We start from the raw sequence: 20,333 nt of genomic DNA, 5'->3' as shown, positions 1-20,333 counted from the left end.
CCTGCCCAAAACTCTATAATTCTCAAGCGTCATGTTAGTTTCATGTTCTGAAGTGAAATAAAATGGTCTCCGGTTGTCGGTAGTAACCGAGTCCTTGTTTATAGTTCTGTCTGTCATTCTGATGCTTCACGCGATCACCTTTGTCTCATTTGAGCCCGACGCTTGCCTTCTCGTAGCTCTCTCGACGCTGTGGAAATGCTGCACAGTGCCACTACTTCTGGCCGTGTGACTTCGACTCCTCCTGCAGAAGGTCGAGGTTGTAATACCTCTTTATATTCGATGAATTATTCTGATACAATTCTACCCTTGAATGATGTTTACTAACTTTCTATCTTCATACTTCCAGAATCCATGCTCAAAGTAGTTTCATACAATAGCTATGCCATGAGCACATAATTATTCTTTGTAGTACTCTCTCTGGTGGTTGTCAGAAAAAGCTTCCGAGATTGTCTTCGTGCCGATTAGCCTGAGCTTTGTTTGAAGAATTGTAATCTGAATATTGAAATTTATGACAAAAGATAACTGATACGAAATTGTACGATTAAAAGGGAAATATATATATGTATATATATATATATATATATATTGCTCCTTTATACAAAAGGTGTGTATTTGACATTTGAGAATTAATGATATCCATCAATATATTGCGTAGTTGTTAATCAGAAGGGATCTTCCGAAAGACTGGATACGAACCTGCATTTAATAATCCAAGAGCTCCATTACTTCTTCAGAAGGTTAAACTTCATCAAAGCCAAATATCCGCATAATCTGAGGTTTCCCGACTGATTATACAACGCTCCCAAAATTACGAGGCATTTTATTTGTACAGATTAGCAGACTGCCACAAAGCACGAGCCTGCAGAGAAGAAGAATCATCGCCTGATTTCATTCTAACAAGTAAAATTTCTGAATCATTTGAGTGACTGAGATATGATTGTGTTTCCTATTATGAATGACTGATTGCTTGAACGAATTGAGAACTACATAACTACATAATTACATAGATAGGTGGAAAAATTACTCAGTCTGTAAGAGAGTGCAGATGTACGTCAACTATTTACACAAAGATGTAAACAGTGTATCGTTAAATCTTCTGTATTATATGTTCACTACTTCTCTGTGTACAACTTCAGTGACACTCTAGGTGAACAGATCTCAGGAAGTCTCAACATACATAAGTCTTGCTTTGATATTAGCCAATGACTGAGTGACAGTTCTAACAACTTTCATCATTTGATTTCTCTGTTGACTTTCTTGCACACTTCTTTTCACTCCTCGTCCTTCAAGCCACCACTGAGCTGCGACGTCCCAAAGAAAAAGCGCTCTGCCACGGCAGGTGGAGTGTTTTATTCACCGTCGTGCCTTGCTGATGTCTGGAGCTGACATTATTTACAGTTCATCTGCACAGACGTAAAATTAGGGCACACACAGTATAAGGTTGTCCACTTAATAAATACCTAAAATATGTTTTCCGCTCTAATACAGCCGGTATTGGAAATTTTGGTATTTCTGTACATCCTGTATAATAAAAATTTTTAAAAAGCTTAAAGTGTGTCACTTGCCGACAGATGTGTGGTTCCCGTGCTGAAAGAGGCCGCCAGCTCTCTCGAGAAACTGCAGCTGCGCCTCTTTGACGTGGCACCCGATGAGGAGGCCGCGACGTTTGCAGATCTCGGAGAGCTGCACAACCTGCGTGAACTGCACTGCAACCAGCTCTGCCCGCACCGGCCTCGCCTCATCTCTCTCGCCTTCCAGTAAGTCATTCCTCACTATTTATAGGTACGAGGCTGAGTCGATATAAATCAGATTTTATTTTTAAAAAATTCATTTATTGAAAAAAAGGCAGTTACAATTTATTTTTCCACATAATTCCCTGCTTCAGAAGTACATTTTTCCCAGGGAGAAGGAAGGTTTCTTTATTGCAGCATTATAGAATGCAGCTGGTCACGTCAGAAGCCAACTGCACACGGATTCCTCCACACCCCCGTCATCTTCAAATTGGTGCTCTCCTAGAGCTTTTTTCAAGCTGTCCAAATAAATTGAAATCACATTGTGATAGGTGCGGGCTGTAAGGAGGACGACTAAGTTAAGTCCAGTGCATTTTCTGTAATTTGGAGATCACCAGAGCTGCAGTATCGGGTCCAGCACTGTCACAGAGGACGACGACCTGTCAAAGCAGTCGACCTCGTCTTTTGAGGCGATACGCAGCCCTCACCTTCTTCGGCAGCTCACAGTAGTGTGCAGCACCGATTGTGCATTGCTCGTGTAAAAATGCAGTGAGCAAAATGGCTTACCGGTAAAAATGAAAAATGGTGGAAAGAACCACGCCAGCTGACAGCTGAGCCCTGTCTTTCCCTGGGGCTTCCTCCCCCTTCCTCCAACACTCCTTACTGGCCCGTCTGGATGTGCGAGTGCAGTGGTGGACCGACACACAGGTCACAGCTGACGATCCGACTCAAAAGTGCATCACTTTATTTCTCAAACCTTGCTGTAAGACTTTGACAGACATCCGAATGTGTCAGCTTCTGATTTTTGATCAAAAGGCGAGGTACCCATGTGGAACAAACTTTCCGGAGTTGTAGGTAATTTGTGACGATCACTCGAAAGCTCCCGTAACTTATTTCTGATACTCTCACCTATCGGTCGCCTTCGAGAATGTATCGAACTGCACAAATGTCTCAGTTTGTAATACTGGTCCGAGGATGATGATCGTATTGCTGATTTTCCACACGTTCCCGTTCTTCCTCGAAATCTTTATGCCAGCAAACACACGCATCCTTGACAGTATTTGATCACCGAACTGTGCAATCAGTCTCTGGAAGATTTCTATCACTCTAACTCTTTCACGAGCAAGAATTTTTGTAATAATTATGCATCGCGCAGTGGAGAGGTAGACCTGTCACTCAGATATCTTGCGGATTACGGACGGAGCTGTCGGAGGTATGCGATAGCCGGCTCTCCCTGCTCCTCACGGAACCACCCGACAATACTAGCAGCACAGGTCCGGTCCTACCAACTGTTGGTGCTCAGGAACAAAAATCCCATTTGTATTTGATTCACCCTCGTACCAACTCTGTTAAGTGTCAGGATGGTTTGAAGAAGACTGTAAAAAGAAAATGACAGAGGGAAATGAGGCAAGAAAGAAAATGATAAACAGGGCAACAAAATCTAATACGGAAGATTTCACAAAGGGAAGGGAGGAAGTAAACAGAATCAACAGAAGCAAGAAATGAAAATCAGAGAAGACACGAATTATGGAGCTAGAATAAAAATGTAACGGCGAAGAAGTAAGAAAATTCTATGAAAGGGTTCGTGAACTAAATAAATGCTTTTATTCGAGTACTGTATTCTGCAGTGCTAAAGAAGGAAATTTTATAGGAGGAGAAGAACAGATTCTGGAATGGTGGGCTGAATATTTTAGTAAACTGCTGATCAGAGATATACGGAAACCTCTTTATAACTTTCCCTCAGATAATGTTTCCCCCATGTTCTGTCTTTCTTTTCCAGTCCCGACGAAAAGCCCGTTTGCCCACTGCTAAAGTTTCCTCTTTAGTATGTTTACTCTGTACAACACTTTCCTCCATGTAACATTCATATTTTTGGAACCCTAACCAATTATTTCTCTCCTCATAGCATTTAAGCCTTTGGTGGAGGTGCTTCATTTCCCGTCCTGTGTATTTGCACAAGCTCTGAAAGGTCACACTGGGCGTGAGTCACACGTCAGCGTCAGTGCCCGCGTGATGTGAGATGTGACACACATTGTGCTTGTCGTTTGTCTCGTCGGCACTGTTTTTTTGTTTTTCGTGTGAGCAAACGGTGAACAGCTGTACGGTGTGTTTAACACTCCACCTCAATTACACTATACACCTGAGGTGCACTGCAGGCATACGTGTTTGGAACTGCAGATTGGTTCACGTCAACCAATTACACAGTACACACAGGGTATCCCTGGCACGAATCTGCGTGTTTACACTAGATGGAATAAAATGTGAAAATGGAAGGAGAATTAGTGATTTTTCGTAACATAATTCATTTGAATTAAAAATTTCTGACAGGTGTGACCTTGAGGTTCCTATTTTTTAAAGTAATTGTTGTTCTGTTACGTAGCTAGCACAAAATTATTTTATTACTGTTCTGAATTATGACCCAACTGTTTTGTATTATAATGGTTGTTTGCTCAAGGACACTTTATCTAAATTTATAACAATAATGGAAATTCCAGGATGGAGCAATACGTAAAATAAGGGAAAGGCAATTACCTACGGTCTAACAGATTGGTATGTGGAACATAGAAACACTTAAAAGCAACAACATTCATCCTAGCTTTTGAGCATTTACTCTTCTTCCAGCAGTAGTACACACAACCACACAGGCCATAAATTTACACACGGTAGACGTAGCCGTTTTTCGAATATTTCCCTGGCAGTGCCTGTAACCATTAGGATGAGGGCAGGATGATGATGTCAATGACTGTGATGAAAAAAACAAACGTTTTTGGGTTCACCCTGGATGGGAAGAAGGAATCTGGGGCCTGAAGATCCATTTATACAAAGGTGGCTGAAGGATTTGAAACATTCAAAACATTCAGAAGATTTATGATGACCCCTCGGGTACAACAATAGCACAACTTTCTCATTTGGAGCAAGAAATGGTTCTAATACACCCCAGAGGAAATAGGAAGCAAACATGTTTGCTTGATTACTTCAAAGAACCCTGGGTACAGGATGTTCAATTTGTGTCAGTTCATAGATTTTTGCGAAAGTCTGACAAGTTGTATTTTACAAGTTCATTATTAAAGTAATTATTTGTAGCTAATTCTTTTTTAATTTTTACTATTTACTGTCTTCTTACGTAGTATAACCTCAGTAAAATTTGACTCAACTTTTATAATCATCAATTAGAAGTCTTCACCTTTACAGTGTTTACCTCGATGCAGTGTTGAGAATTCGTGGTCCCTTGAAAAAAAATATCATAGAGAGATTTCACTGTAGTAATACTGGAAGAAAATGAAACAGGGCACGGTCGGCCATGCACAGTGGTAGCTAGGATGAAATATTTGCACCCACAACAATAGTAGAGAAAATTAGGTTGCCAGTTAAAAGCCTGAAGAATAATGAGGTCTCGGAGATCAATAACATTTCAGCAGAGATGACTGAAGGTGGTGGTGAACATCTGTCACACCCTGTCCACCAGCTGATCTTTGAAATATGAGAAAAAGAAGTGATGTCAGACCAGTGGAACTTGGCCATTATTTGCCCGATTTATAAGAAGAAGGAGAAAGCAGATTGTGAAAATTACTGTGGTATCGCCTTATTTGATGTTGTGTACAAAGTCATAGCCAAAGTCATTCCTGTGAGACTCATTCCATTTGCAGAAGAGATACTTGGAGACCATCAGTGTGATTTCTGACAGGGCAGATCAGTGACTGACTGTATATTTACTATAAGGCAAATAATGGAGAAGCACTATGAACATAATGTGGATGTACATCAGCTCATTGTAGGTTTCAAAAAGGCTTACAATAGCTTTAAAAGGAAGAAGCTATATCAAATTGTAATGGGTATGAAATTTCATTATAAACTAATGAGATTGGTACAATTGGTCCTCACCAGCATGAAATGCCAAGTGCAAATAGAAAGAAATTCTTCTAAAAATTTGAAGTTAACCAAGAGTTACGACAGGGGGATCTACTATCTGCACTACCTTTCAACATAGTGTTGGAGAAAGTGATGATAAGTGGAAAGATCAATAACCCATGTGGTACTCTGTTTAACCATGTGAACCAAAACCGAGCATATCCCTATGATGATTGCATGTTGTCCAGAAAATTGAAAGAACTGGAACAAGTATTTGGCAGACTAGAAAAGAAAGCAGAAGAGTTGAGCATTTGAGTAGACGACATCAAAACTCAGTACTTCTTTTCTTCCAGGAGAAATGCTGCTGTTAAAGAGAAATACATCGAGTTGAACGGGACCAACTGTGAGAGATGAGAGATAGTCTAGTGCTCAGAAGTGCCGATAATTGATAATAACAGCATAAGCGAAGAAATAAAAGGTGTGGATTGCTGTGTGAGATAGAGCTTACTGGCCCCCAATTAAGATTATTTAGTCACATAGACCAAGCAGAAAATTGAGGTGACTTTCTGTCAAGCAGTTATGAGGCAGGTTGTAAGATAGACTATGTGATCAAATGTATCTGGACACCTGACTAAAAATGACTTACAAGTTTGTGGAACCCTCCATCGGTAATTTTGGCATTCACTTTGTTGTTGGCCCACCCTTAGTCTTGATGACACCATCCACTCTTGCAGGCAAACGTCCAATCAGGAGCTGGAAGGTTTCTTGGGGAATGACAGCCCATTCTTCACCACAGAGCACTGCACTGAGAAGAGGTATCGATGGCAGTAGTAAGGCCTGGCATGAAGTCAGTGCTCCAAAACATCCCATAGGTGTTCTATAGGATTCAGGTCAGGACTCTGTGCAGGCCAGTCCATTACAGGGATGTTATTGTCATGTAACCACTCCACCATAGGCGGTGCATTATGAACAGGTGCTCGATCATGTCGAAAGATACAATCGCCATCCTTGAATTGCTCTTCAACAGTGGGAAGCAAGAAGGTGCTTAAAACGTCAATGTAGGCCTGTACTGTGATAGTGCCACTCAAAACAACAAGGGGTGCAAGTCCATTCCATGAAAAACACGTCCACACTATAACACCATGAGCTATAAATTTTACTGTTGCCACTACACACGCTGGTAGATGACATTCACTGGGCATTCGCCATACCCACACCCTGCCATCGGATCGCCACATTGCATACCGTGATTTGTCACTCCACACAATGTTTTTCCACTGTTCAATCGTCCATTGTATGTTTATGCTCCTTACACCGAGCAAGGCGTTGTTTGCCATTTACCGGTGTGATGTGCGGCTTATCACCATGAATTCCAAGTTTTCTCACCTCCTGCCTAACTGTCATAGTACTTGCAGTGGATCATAATGCAGTTGGGAATTCCTGTGTGATGATTTGGATAGATATCTGCCTATTACACATTACGACCCCCTTCAACTGTCAGCAGTCTTTGTCAGTCAACAGACGAGGTCAGCCTGTACGCTTTTGTGCTGTATGTGTCCCTTCACTTTTCCACTTTACTGTTGTTGTTGTGCTCTTCAGTCCAGAGACTGGTTTTATGCAGCTCTCCATGCTACTCTATCCTGTGCAACCTTCTTCATCTCCCAGTACTTACTGCAACCTACATCCTTCTGAATCTGCTTAGTATATTCATCTCTTGGTCTCCCTCTACAATTTTTACCCTCCACGCTGCCCTCCAGTACTAAATTGGTGATCCCTTGATGTCTCAGAATATGCCCTACCAACCGATCCCTTCTTCTAGTCAAGTTGTGCCACAGACTCCTGTTATCTCCAATCCTATTCAACACCTCCTCATTAGTTATGCGATCTACTCATCTAATCTTCAGCATACTTCTGTAGCACCACATTTTGAAAGCTTCTATTCTCTTCTTGTCGAAACTATTTATCGTCCACATTTCACTTCCATACAAGGCTACACTCCGTACAAATACTTGCAGAAACTACTTCCTGTCGCTTAAATCTGTACTCGATGTTAACAAATTCCTCTTCTTCAGAAACGCTTTCCTTGCCATTGCCAGTCTACATTTTATATCCTCTCTACTTCAACCATCATCAGTAACTCATTTGCTACTTTAAGTGTCTCATTTCCAAATCTCATTCCCACAGCATCACCCGATTTAATTCGACTACATTCCATTATCCTCGTTTTGCTTTTGTTGGTGTTCATCTTATATCCTGCTTTCAAGACACTGTCCATTCCGTTCAACTGCTCTTCCAGGTCCCTTGCTGTCTCTGGCAGAATTACAGTGTTATTGGCGAACCTCAAAGTTTTTATTTCTTCTCCATGGATTTTAATACCTACTCCGAATTTTTCTTTTGTTTCCTTCACTGCTTGCTCAATATACAGATTGAATAACATTGGGGAGAGGCTACAATCCTGTCTCACTCCCTTCCCAACCACTGCTCCCCTTTCATGCCCCTCAACTCTTATAACTGCCATTTGGTTTCTATACAAATTGTAAATAGCCTTTCGCTCCCTATATTTTACCCCTGCCACCTTCAGAACTTGAAAGAGAGTATTCCAGTCAACGTTGTCAAAAGCTCTCTCTTAGTCTACAAATGCTAGAAATGTAGGTTTGCCTTTTGTTAATCTGTTTTCTAAGATAAGTCACAGGGTCAGTATTGCCTCACGTGTTCCAACATTTCTATGGAATCCAAACTGATCTTCCCCAAGGTTGGCTTCTACCAGTTTTTCCATTCGTCTGTAAAGAATTCATGTTAGTATTTTGCAGCCGGGGCTCCTTAAGCGTATAGTTCAGTAATTTTCACATCTGTCAACACCTGCTTTCTATGGGATTGGAATTATTATATTCTTCTTGAAGTCTGAGGGTATTTCGCCTGTCTCATAGATCATGCTCACTAGATGGTAGAGTTTTATGTGGCCTGGCTCTCCCAAGGCTGTCAGTATTTCTAATGGAATGTTGTCTATTCCTGGGACCTTATTTCGACTGAGGTCTTTCAGTGCTCTGTCAAACTCTTCACGCATTATCGTATCTCCTATTTCATCTTCATCTACATTCTCTTCCATTTCTATAATATAGTCCTCAAGAACATTGCCCTTGTATATATCCTCTATATACTCTTTCCACCTTTATGCTTTCCCTTCTTTGCTTAGAACTGCGTTTCCATCTGAGCTCTTGATATTCATGCAAGTGCTTCCCTTTTCTCGAAAGGTGTCTTTAATTTTCGTGTAGACAGTATCTATCTTACCGCTAGTGATATGCACCTCTACATCCTTACATTTGTCCACTAGCCATCCCTGCTTAGCCATTTTGCACTTTCTGTCGATCTCATTTTTGAGACGTTTCTATTCCTTTTTGCCTGCATCATTTACTGCATATTTATATTTTCTCCTTTCATCAATTAAATTTAATATCTCTTCTGTTACCCAAGGATTTCTACTAGCCCTCGTCTTTTTACCTACTTGATCCTCTGCTACCTTCACTATTTCATCTCTCAAACCTACCCATTCTTATTCTACTGTATTTCTTTCCCCCATTCTTGTCAATTGTTCCCTTATACTTTCCCTGAAGCTCTCTACATCCTCTGGTTCTTTCAGTTTATCCAGGGAAATAGAGGGTCTTTCAAAAAAAAGTAAAGAATGTTTTGATCTGAGAGCTGCACAATTCTACCCGCAATCCCGCCACTGTGTCTTACACCTTCATTGTCTTCAGTGCCAGTATGACACAAACAGCATGTGTCATTTACTGTTTATTTGTATGATTTTTAAACGTGTGACAAAATTAATGATCCCACCAAGTGAGAGTGTAGAGTGTTTTTCTGTATGGCTGTGAAAGCTGGGAATTGAAGGCGAGAGAGACAGAATATAATAAATTTAAGAAGAATATAATTAACTTTCTTGAGAATGAGAAGCTTATGTACACGGATCAGCACAGTTTCGCTTGTGTGAGTCAGCTTGCCCTTTTCCCACGTGACATACTGAGAATTATGGATGGTGGGCAACATGCAGATTTCCAGAAAGAATTTGACACGCTACCCCCTTGCAGGCTGTTAACAAAAGTACGAGCATATGGAATGAGTTCACAGATATGTGAGTGGCTCGAAGACTTCTTAAATAATAGAACCTAGTATGTTGTCCTCGACGGTGAGTGTTTGTCAGAGACAAGTGTTTCTCCAGGAGTGCCCCAGTGAAGTGTGACAGTAGTGCTGTTGTTCTCTGTATACGTAAATGATTTCGTGGACAGGGTGGGTGGCAATCTGCAGTTGTTTGCAGGTGTCAAAGTTCAGTGACTGTATGAAGATGCAAGATGACTTAGACAAAATTTAGTTGGTGTGATGAATAGCAGCTAGCCCAAAATGTGGAAAAATGTGAGTTAATCTGGATGAGTAGGAAGATCAAACCTGTAATGTTCAGATACAGTATTACTAGTGTCGTGTTTGACACAGTCAAGTCATTTAAATATCTGGGATTAACGTTGCAAAGCGATACGAGGTGGAACGAGTGTGTGATCACTGTGGCAGGGAAGCTGAACGGTGGACTTCAGTTTATTGGGAGAATTTTAGGGAAGAGTGGTTCACCTGTAAAGGAGACTGCATATAGGAAGCTAGTACTACTCGAGTGTTTGGGATCTGTATCAGGCCGGATTGAAGGAAGACGTCGAAGCAGTTTAGAGGTGGGCTGCTAGGTTCGTTACCAGTAGGTTCGAACTGTACGTGAATGTTATGGAGATGTTTCAGGAACTCAAAGGGGAATCTCTGGAGGAAAGGTGAAGCTATTTTCGAGAAACACTATTGAGAAGATGTAGAGAACCCACATTTGAAGCAGGGTGCCAAACGATTCTACTGTCAGTAATATACTCTGTGTGAAGGGCCGTGAAGATAAGATAGAGAAATTAGGGCTCATATGGAGGCATGTAGATAATCATTTTTCCCTTGCTCTATTTGCGAATAGAGCAGAAACAGAAATGACAAGTATTGGTACAGAACACCCCCTGCCACACACCATATGACGACTTGCAGAATATCTATGTGGATGTAGATCTAGATGTAGAGAGAGAGAGAGAGAGAGAGAGAGAGAGTGTGTGTGTGTGTGTGTGTGTGTGTGTGTGTGTGTGTGTGAGGGAGATTTAAAGAATTTGAGATGTGAGGTTGAAAGAAGAATGGAGAAAACAACATGAGTGGGTAAAGTGAGGAGTAATGGGGTAGTGAAAAGCATAAAGAAGCAAAGAAATCTCCTAAACTTCATTAAGAAAAGGGGAACAGATTTAGCGGAACACATAAAATGAGTAAAAGGATTTCTGACAACAGCTCTTGAAGGTTCAGTGAGAGCACAGAAGAAAGTGGGAAGGAGTAGAATAAAAATGTAGGATGAAGTCAAAAGAGGAAGATTCCAGCGCAGGAAGCAGTTGACCTATGGAAAATGGTGTCAGCAAGTAGGCGATAGTCACAGCACCTTGTAATGATCATGAAGTGTGAGGTTCTTAGCATAATGTGGTTTCTGAATGCCAAAAAGTCTGCTGTATTGAAATTTAGAAACACATAACAAAACATTATGGAAGTGTGTTGAATGAAGTTTTAGTTCAAAAATTGTGCATCACATTTAGTGGCAGACAGAGGAAAATTTATGATGAAGAACAATCCGCCAGACTGGCAGTTGCTACTGACAAACGCAGGAAAAAAATTCGATGCCATAAACGTTCCACTTTTGATGGACTGAACTTGTACTTTCCTGAAATTGCATGATCAGTTTTTTCAAAATGATTCTGGTGATTTGGGCTATAGAAAGTGTGTACCACATGGATTTTATCAAACTGATTCTGGTGATTTCGGCTATAGAAAGTGTGTACCAGGTGGTATTCTTGACATTTGGCAGCAACATTTCTCACACAGCATAACAAGTATGGTGGGGGTTTTTGTAACCGCATTGTCACTGGTTGCAAGACGTGGGTTCCATGTAAAAGTACAGAAACAAAGTGCGTGTCATTCAAATGGCACCATTCGTGATTTACATAAAAAAAAAAAATCAACAAATTCTGATCACCAGAAAGGCTACAGCCACAGTGTTTAGGGATTGAATGGGCATCCTGCTCGTTGGCTGTAGGGTTAAAGGAGAGACCAAAAATGCTGCAGCCTGCCGTCAGACCCTTCGGAGACTGTGCCAGGCAATTCAAAACTGATGCATGGGTTGTTTTCCGGCAGCACTGTGGTTCTTCACGATAATGTTCAGCCGCATTCTGCTGCGTCGCCATGGCAGTTTATGTGGAAAGCTTTTGAACAGCGACGTCATAGCCCAGATCTGGTCATGAAATGATTATGATATTTTTCACAAAATGAAGAACTTTTTGAGCTGAGAGCACAATGGTAATGACAACAAACTGAAAGAGGTCAGTAGTGACTGGCTCAACAACTTGATGGCAAATGAGTCTGTGACAGGTATTTAAATTTGAGTGGCAGCTACATAGAAAAGTAGCTCAGCTACCAAAATATGTTGTAAAATAAGTTTTCTTCAATTATCTTCAATGAAAAGTGCTGGAGAACCAAAAACCAAATATTTTTTTCCTCGACTCTCGTATTTGGTACTATTCGAGAGTGTACTTGTTCAAATGTCTTATTAGAACACAGCTGGTGACGTGTTTGACAACCGCCAATATTTCGATAGGCACACACCCCACCGTTTGAGAGCCACATATGCAATGAGAGATGAGAGTGTGCTGTGCAAGGAAGTTTAAAACCTCGGTATGCTGGTCAAAAAGGACACACACACACACACACACACACACACACACACACACACAGAGAGAGAGAGAGAGAGAGAGAGAGAGAGAGAGAGAGAGAGAGAGAGAGAGAGAGAGAGAGAGTAAATACTAGCTCCACTGCACAACCAAAGATGATGAACACCGGAAGTTATTGATTGTGAATATTAATTATCAGCAGGAGAGGAAGCAACATTAACTCTGTCTCTCTGTTGTTTCAGGAGAGAGAGAGAGGGAGAGAGCTGGATTTTAAATGGAATTTAAGCAAAAACTTCCATTTCTAGAGACGTCACCATTTAGTATTTGCTATTGATAACTTTTGACATCTATCATCACAGTGTTTGTCTGAATGTGACCTGCATATTGAGGTTTTAAACTTCCTCACACAATGCTGCCCTATTGCATTTGTGCTGCGAAAATGAAGGGCTGTTCACCTGGCTACGTGTCATTGGTTGCCTAAAACATCTCCTGACTGTGCTCCCTCAAGTTGTTTGAATATCTTATACATCAGCAGAAATTCAAGTTTCACAAGTTTGTGATTGGCTTTGATACGACCTAAGTGAACATTTGCGTGTGCCAGCAGAGAGTGCCATTCTAAGTGCACCGTACACAAAGTTACTCACCCCATAAAGACATCACATTAACACCTTCACAGTGGCTGAGAGTCCAGACGCTGTTTCAGGTATGCCAAACCCAGCCGGAGCCACTCGTCAATGCTCAGATCATCTAGAGCTACGCCGGCACGGTAGCTCAGCGTGTTCGGCCAGAGGGTTAGCTGCCCTCTGTAATAAAAAACTGAGTTAATCGATCAACAACGAACTTCAATGGACGTCTTACGACGTCCGCCCCGAGCAAATGCAACGAACAAAATGAGATTTTTAAAAAAAAAAAAAAAAAAAAAAGAAAGAAAAGAAAAAAAAACAAAGAGCTACAAAAAATGTGGGGATATCGATTGCTACTTCCCACCTCTATTTGAGATAGTCCTACATATTTTTCAGTTGAAACTTCTGGGCTGAGAGGCCGTGGTCGATGTATAAAATTTCCACCTGACGTTTCGTCTCCATCTGCGGGAGACGTCTTCTGAGGTCGACCGGCTACTGCCACTGAGGCACCATGTACTCTCGCATTTATAGAGCGCATAGAGGGCACCACCATTCGTCACGTGATGCCGACGGTATGCCTATCTTTGGGAGGCGTCATCATTCTCGATTAAGAGTAATTGATTGTCATTCTGCTGGCGCAACGTCGACATCCATATTTTGTCCAACTTTAAAACTTCCTCTTTTCTATTAAAATTGTTATGGTGTTTGTGAATTTCTATTGCTTCTCTACACATGCGAGCATGATAATGGGATGTTCGTGCTAGAACGCTTGTCTCATTAAATTTAATTTCGTGATTCCCATCTCGAAAAACATGCTCAGTTACGGCCGATTTTTCGATGTGTCCTAAGCGACAGTTACTTCTATGTTCGGCTAAGCGGGTTTTTACACTTCTTTTCGTTGTTGAAATATATACTTGTCCACAACTGCATGGAATTTTGTATACCCCAGGTGTTGATAGGGGATGTCGGGCGTCTTTTGCAGTTCTTAAATATTCCTTAAACTTCATGGTGGGTCACGGACCGTATCTAGAAAGTTCTGGCCAAGTATGGGTTCGAAACAATCTTCAGACCCACCAAAAAGATGCCTTCCAAAGATAGGCATACCGTCGGCATCACGTGACGAACGGTGGTGCCCTCTATAAATGCGAGAGTACATGGTGCCTCAGTGGCAGTAGCCGGTCGACCTTAGAAGATGTCTCTCGTAGATGGAGACGAAACGTCAGGTGGAAATTTTATACATTGACCACGGCCTCTCTGCCAGGAAGTTTCAACTGAAGACAACACCGGCTGTGAAAGCCTACATTGTATGAGTCCCACATATTCTCCAATGGGATTTATACTGGCTGGTATAGAGGAGAAGTCAAGGTGTGGCAGGGCTATTGAATGTTCATGAAACTGGGTATGTATGCTTACAGCCCTGTGAACATGGCTGTTGTCATCTCAAATGACAGCAGTGTCCACAGCATACTGATCAGGAACATACACAGAAGGAAAACGTTTGGTTACTGAGAATGTGGAAATAAACACTGTTAATGTTCACAGTAACCTCAACAAAAGTGCTCAAGTCACGGTACATACTGCAGATTAAACACTTCATTGGGTCACCAGTACACTCGATGTCGTACAAAAATGAGCAGTATCACGACCCACTGGACCAAACCGTACAACTCCAACTGGGTACTGTCCAGTCCGTGTCATTTGGCTCGTCGAATGTGTGCAGCTCGTGGTTGCTCCACCTCTTCCTCACGGTGAGATGGAAGGTGTCAGTGTAAAACTATTGCTTAGGTGGTTGGGCTGCAGAGAATTTTCCACTGTGTTCGTGCCGGTTTCACGAGTGTGCAGAGTCGGAGCGAGCCAAGCTAGCACAGAATGTCACCAGGGTGCGATAGCGGTCAGGTGTCGCCACCTGTAGTGTAGGCGTCACTCGTGCTTTGCGTCGTGGCTCGGCTGTGTCTCAGAAGGCAGAGAATAAGACGGGCCACCCAGAATGACGACGTCCAGACGGACGGTTGAAAGGAGCTGAAGAAAGGTGTCATTCTCTTCTGATCTGTTCTGAGATTCCTTTTGGATATGTTTTTCTGATTAACAAGAGATGCAATTATAAGCTCCCGTCTCCTTGGAGATTATATGGCTTAACTAATGATTATTATGTTACATTCCTCTTGTTTTAGTTGACCGTGTATATCGAGATTTCGTTCATTGTTACATGCAGTGGTGTGGTACTAACTGATGGAGACGCATTAAGAACTGGTAAAATTTAATTTTTTTCCCTTATCACACTGCACAAACATAAACACACTATTAATCAAACTGTGCCACTACTATTAAACACAGAGGTAAATCCTTCGCTATGTAACCGCCTTCGGCTCACGCAGCCTACACTGTCCACAGCCTCTCAACAACTGCCTCTACTTAGCGACTCTCTGCGCCACTGGGCATTGTCGCCCACCAAAGAACAACCACTTACAGATACTACACACCACTACCCTCGCACTGTGTTGTAATTGTTAGAAAGAACAACCGAAAACATAATGGTTCTTCAAAGAGTTGTTACATCATTTAGTAGTGTAAATACTACAAAGCTCTCTTCCCGCCCTCGGTATTTTGTAGACGGAGAAGAAGTCAGACTGCAATATTTGGCATTGTGTAGCAGGTCCTGTGCACCGAGAAAATTTGAGAAAGGCAACTGTGTGAGAATCGAGGTAAAAGTCATCAAGAATAATACTCGGATGACGGACCGCTCGTGAAGTTGTCGACTCAATTACAGTGCGTAACTCGAGCTGCAACTTTGAGCTTTACGTGCAGCTCTGAATGATAGCCTTCTGTGAGGCACCAAACATCGTACGTTCGTTACGTGCAGTTCTCTTTACAATGTTCATCTCGAAAATGCAGCAGTTCTTGTCAGGTACGAAATTATCGTCGAAAAGGCGCGACACTCGTCTCCCTGTCAGTTAGAATCTCGTTAGGACCTCTGTTCTATTATGCTGTGAGTTGTGCAGTAGCCTCTGTAGGCACAGCAGACGCTCTGTGTCGATACCCCAATAAATGCGGCAACTTCGCTGACGGTGTGGCCACGTCACCTGCAGACGAGACACCTCCTCTGCGCCACTCTGCCACGTCTCCTGCTCAACACGCCTTACTACACCGCCTCGTGGCCGCTCACTACCACTTCCACACGTGTGCAGCGCTCCAGAGCGATCTGTGTACCGTTGATGTTGTTGTTCTTGTTGTGGTCTTCAGTCCTGAGACTGGTTTGATGCAGCTCTCCATGCTGCTCTATCCCGTACAAGCTGCTCCATCTCCCAGTAACTACTGCAACCTACATCCTTCTGAATCTGCTTACTGTATTCATCTCTTGGTCTCCCTCTACGATTTTTACCCTCCACGCTGCCCTCCAATACTAAATTGGTGATCCCTTGATGTCTCAGAACATGTCCTACCAACCGATCCCTTCTTCTAGTCGAGTTGTGGCACAAATTTCTCTTCTCCCCAATCCTATTCAATACCTCCTCATTAGTTATGTGATCTACCCACCTAATCTTCACCATTCTTCTGTAGCACCACATTTCGAAAGCTTCTATTCTCTTCTTGGCCAAACTATTTATCGTCCATGTTTCACTTCCATACATGGCTACACTCCATACAAATACTTTCAGAAACGACTTCCTGACACTCAAATCTATACTCGATGTTAACAAATTTCTCTGCTTCAGACACGCTTTCCTTGCCATTGCCAGTTTACATTTTATATCTTCTCTAGTGCGACCATCATCAGTTATTTTGCTTCCCAAATAGCAAAACTGCTTTACTACTTTAAGTGTCTCATTTCCTAATCTAAGTCCCTCAGCATCACCCGACTTAATTCGACTACATTCCACTATCCTCGTTTTGCTTTTGTTGATGTTCATCTTATATCCTCCTTTCAAGACACTATCCATTCCGTTCAACTGCTCTTCCAAGTCCTTTGCTGTCTCTGACAGAATTACAATGTCATCGGCGAATCTCAAAATTTTTATTTCTTCTCCATGGATTTTAATACCTACTCCGAATTTTTCTTTTGTTTCCTTCACTGTTTGCTCAATATACAGATAGAATAACATTGGGGAGAGGCTACAATCCTGTCTCACTCCCTTCCCAACCACTGCTTCCCTTTCGTGTCTCTCAACTTCTATAACTGCCATCTGGTTTCTGTACAAATTGTAAATAGCCATTCGCTCCCTGTATTTTACCCCTGCCACCTTCAGAATTTGAAAGAGAGTATTCCAGTCAACATTGTCCAAAGCTTTCTCTAAGTCTACAAATGCTAGAAACGTAGGTTTGACGTTCCTTAATCTAGCTTCTAAGATAAGTCGTAGGGTCAGTATTGCCTCACGTGTTCCAATATTTCTACGGAATCCAAACTGATCCTCCCCGAGGTCGGCTTCTACTAGTTTTTCCATTCGTCTGTAAAGAATTCGCGTTAGTATTTTGCAGCCGTGACTTATTAAACTGATTGTTCGGTAATTTTCACATATGTCAACACCTGCTTTCTTTGGGATTGGAATTATTATATTCTTCTTGAAGTCTGAGGGTATTTCGCCTATCTCATATATCTTGCTCACCAGATAGTAGAGTTTTGTCAGGACTGGCTCTCCCAAGGCTGTCAGTAATTTTAATGGAATGTTGTCCACTCCCGGGGCCTTGTTTCGACACAGGTCTTTCAGTGCTCTGTCAAACTCTTCACGCAGTATCATATCTCCTATTTCATCTTCTTCTACACTCTCTTCCATTTCTATAATATTGTCCTCAAGAACATCGCCCTTGTATATATCCTCTATATACTCCTTCCACCTTTCTGCTTTCCCTTCTTTGCTTAGAACTGGGTTTCCATCTGAGCTCTTGATATTCATACAAGTGGTTCTCTTTTCTCCAAAGGTCTCTCCAAAGGTCTTACCCCTGGTGAGATAAGCCTCTACCTCCTTACATTTGTCCTCTAGCCATCCCTGTGTACCGTGTTTACTCGAATCTAAGCCACACTTTTTTTCCAGTTTTTGTAATCCAAAAATCCGCCTGCGGCTTAGAATCGAGTGCAAAGTAAGCGGAAGTTCTGAAAAATGTTCATAGGTGCCGCCACAACTAACTTCTGCCGTCGAATATATGTAGTGCTACACAGGCTTGCTTTGCAGGCACAAAGATAAATACTGGTGCCAAAACCTCTGCGTCAGTAAATAAATTAAAAAAAAAATGGAAGATGAGCTTTTTCCTCCGCCCCGAGTTTCGACCACTGCATTTTCATACATTATCCAACGAAGTAAATACAAATACCGTATTGTTCATCTTCGAATGTAGCAGCATTTCAATGTACTATGAAAATCCGACTGGCAAGACTGTTTGGGGTTTTTGTCAATATGGCCAACTCTACATTCTGAATTTTTACCTACCTGTGAGAAGAGATGGTTGCTAATAGGAAATTTTATGAATTGTGAATCACATGCGGTATTCTCTTCACCACAATATAATAATACGAATATAAACATTTTGCCATGTATTCTTTCGTGTTTGCTGCTATCTCATTTAAATCCTGTCTCCGTAATAAACTACGAAACTAGAGTGAGACAACAGCAAACGCGGAAGAATGTACATATCATGTCATGTTTATATTCGTATTAAATGGTTCAAATGGCTGTGAGCACTATGGGACTTAACATCTGTGGTCATCAGTCCCCTAGAACTTAGAACTACTTAAACCTAACTAACCTAAGGACATCACACACATCCATGCCCGAGGCATGGCGACTGTAGCAGTTGCGCGGTTCCGGACTGAGCGCCTAGAACCGCTAGACCTATTCGTATTATTCTTATGCCTATTAGTGATACAGTCAGAAATGAAGCACGGCAATTGACTAGATTTTTAAATCTAAGATGACTCTAATTTCTGTGCAGAATGTAATGTACTAAAGAGGCGTCTGCAAAGATTTTCAAACGGAGAAAAATTTTCGCTAAACTCTCGTTCAGAACATCTTCCCCCGCCCCCCACCCCCCGCTGCCATTGTAAGCGGCGGTAGCGCGCACATAAGCAAGCCATGCCGCGAGCGGCGACAGGCCGTAAACACTCACTATCATAATGCTACAAACAATGCGTGACACAGTACAGTAATGCATTTTCCGCTCAGAGTGACGTAAACACCTATAACAAAGAAAACGGCACTTACGAGATCAAAGAAATATAAGCAATCAATTCAAACCAGACGAAGCACGTGAAAAAGGAAGGGTACCCGTATAAATACCGACGGAGCGCCTGACGCATAGCAATGGCTACCTGCTAAAGCTTAATTGCTAAGCTTACGACTCGAACCAAACTACTGTAGCTGTATCGTCATTCATTCGACCTAAATTGTGTCTCGTATTAAAATGAACCAACTTTGTTTCGATTTGGAGGTGCGGCCTAAAACTTTTCTCTCCCCTTGAATTTCGAGTCTCAAATTTCAGGTGCAGCTTAGATTCGGGAAAATTTTTTTTCCTTGCTTTCGAGTCTCATTTTTCAGGTGCGGCTTCGATTCAAGTGCGGCTTACAAGGGGAAGGCCTCAGACACGGCCAACCGATTCGGCTCAAATTTGGCAGGTCGCTTGTGTACAACCTAAAACGAAGGAATCTAAGTTATTTTGGGTCAACACCCCCGCGTTTTTGAGAAAATCGCCCCTAAAAGTTGTGAAGAGCAATCGACTCGAAATTGGAGGGATCGATAGATAATTGTAAATAGAACATTTTTCATCATCGGGTATGGGGTCCGTAAACGCAAACTTTTCCAGAAATCGAGGAAAGAAACTTTTATAACTGCCGCTTCTGTGCCCACGTGGTAAACGCTATTCGGCGACAGCGCTGATGCGCACCGGCCAAGGTAACTGGCTGGGTCTCGAAGAACCCGGGTTCGAATCTCGAAAAAATATGACACAACAAACAATAACTAGTTACTACAGCATAAACAGACGAGCTAATTACCACAAACTACAGACAATACTCGTCATATGTTACTTACGGAAGGACTGTATTCATTCACAAATCGTATTTCATTCGGCGCATTAACGATGGAAAAATCACTACATGCATCGGCGAGGTTCGCGGCAGCCTATGACGGAAAACAACTCTTTCCGATTGACTTCTATAAGGCTCGTGCTGCACACCTTCACTCTTCCAGGTTCTCAACTATGATATGACGAAGAGGCAACCGGGACAACAAAACTCTCCGCGCGTACATTCTGTCCCGTGCCTCGCAGTAAACAAGCGTCGCGCGGTTGGCTGTCTGTGATCCCTCGTGAGGAATTCGCAGCACTCTTGCTCGGAGTTGTTTTCATGTGACGAGGCTTAAAAGTTTAATACTTTA

At 42.1% G+C, this 20,333-nt stretch overlaps 1 protein-coding gene across 1 annotated transcript in view; it reads left to right on the top strand.

The window, feature by feature from the left end:
* Nucleotides 1-20,333, top strand: part of LOC124550838 (F-box/LRR-repeat protein fbxl-1-like) — a 107,808-nt gene that overhangs the window by 72,985 nt on the left and 14,490 nt on the right. Inside the window, exon 4 of the mRNA XM_047125564.1 lies at nucleotides 1,572-1,757. Within this exon, the coding sequence (XP_046981520.1) occupies nucleotides 1,572-1,757 (186 nt within the window). The remainder of the gene's footprint in view (nucleotides 1-1,571; nucleotides 1,758-20,333) is intronic.

This window comes from Schistocerca americana, chromosome 9, assembly GCF_021461395.2.
Source record: "Schistocerca americana isolate TAMUIC-IGC-003095 chromosome 9, iqSchAmer2.1, whole genome shotgun sequence".
In the NCBI taxonomy this organism is placed as follows: domain Eukaryota; kingdom Metazoa; phylum Arthropoda; class Insecta; order Orthoptera; family Acrididae; genus Schistocerca; species Schistocerca americana.
This window is presented reverse-complemented; position numbering and strand designations above follow the sequence as displayed.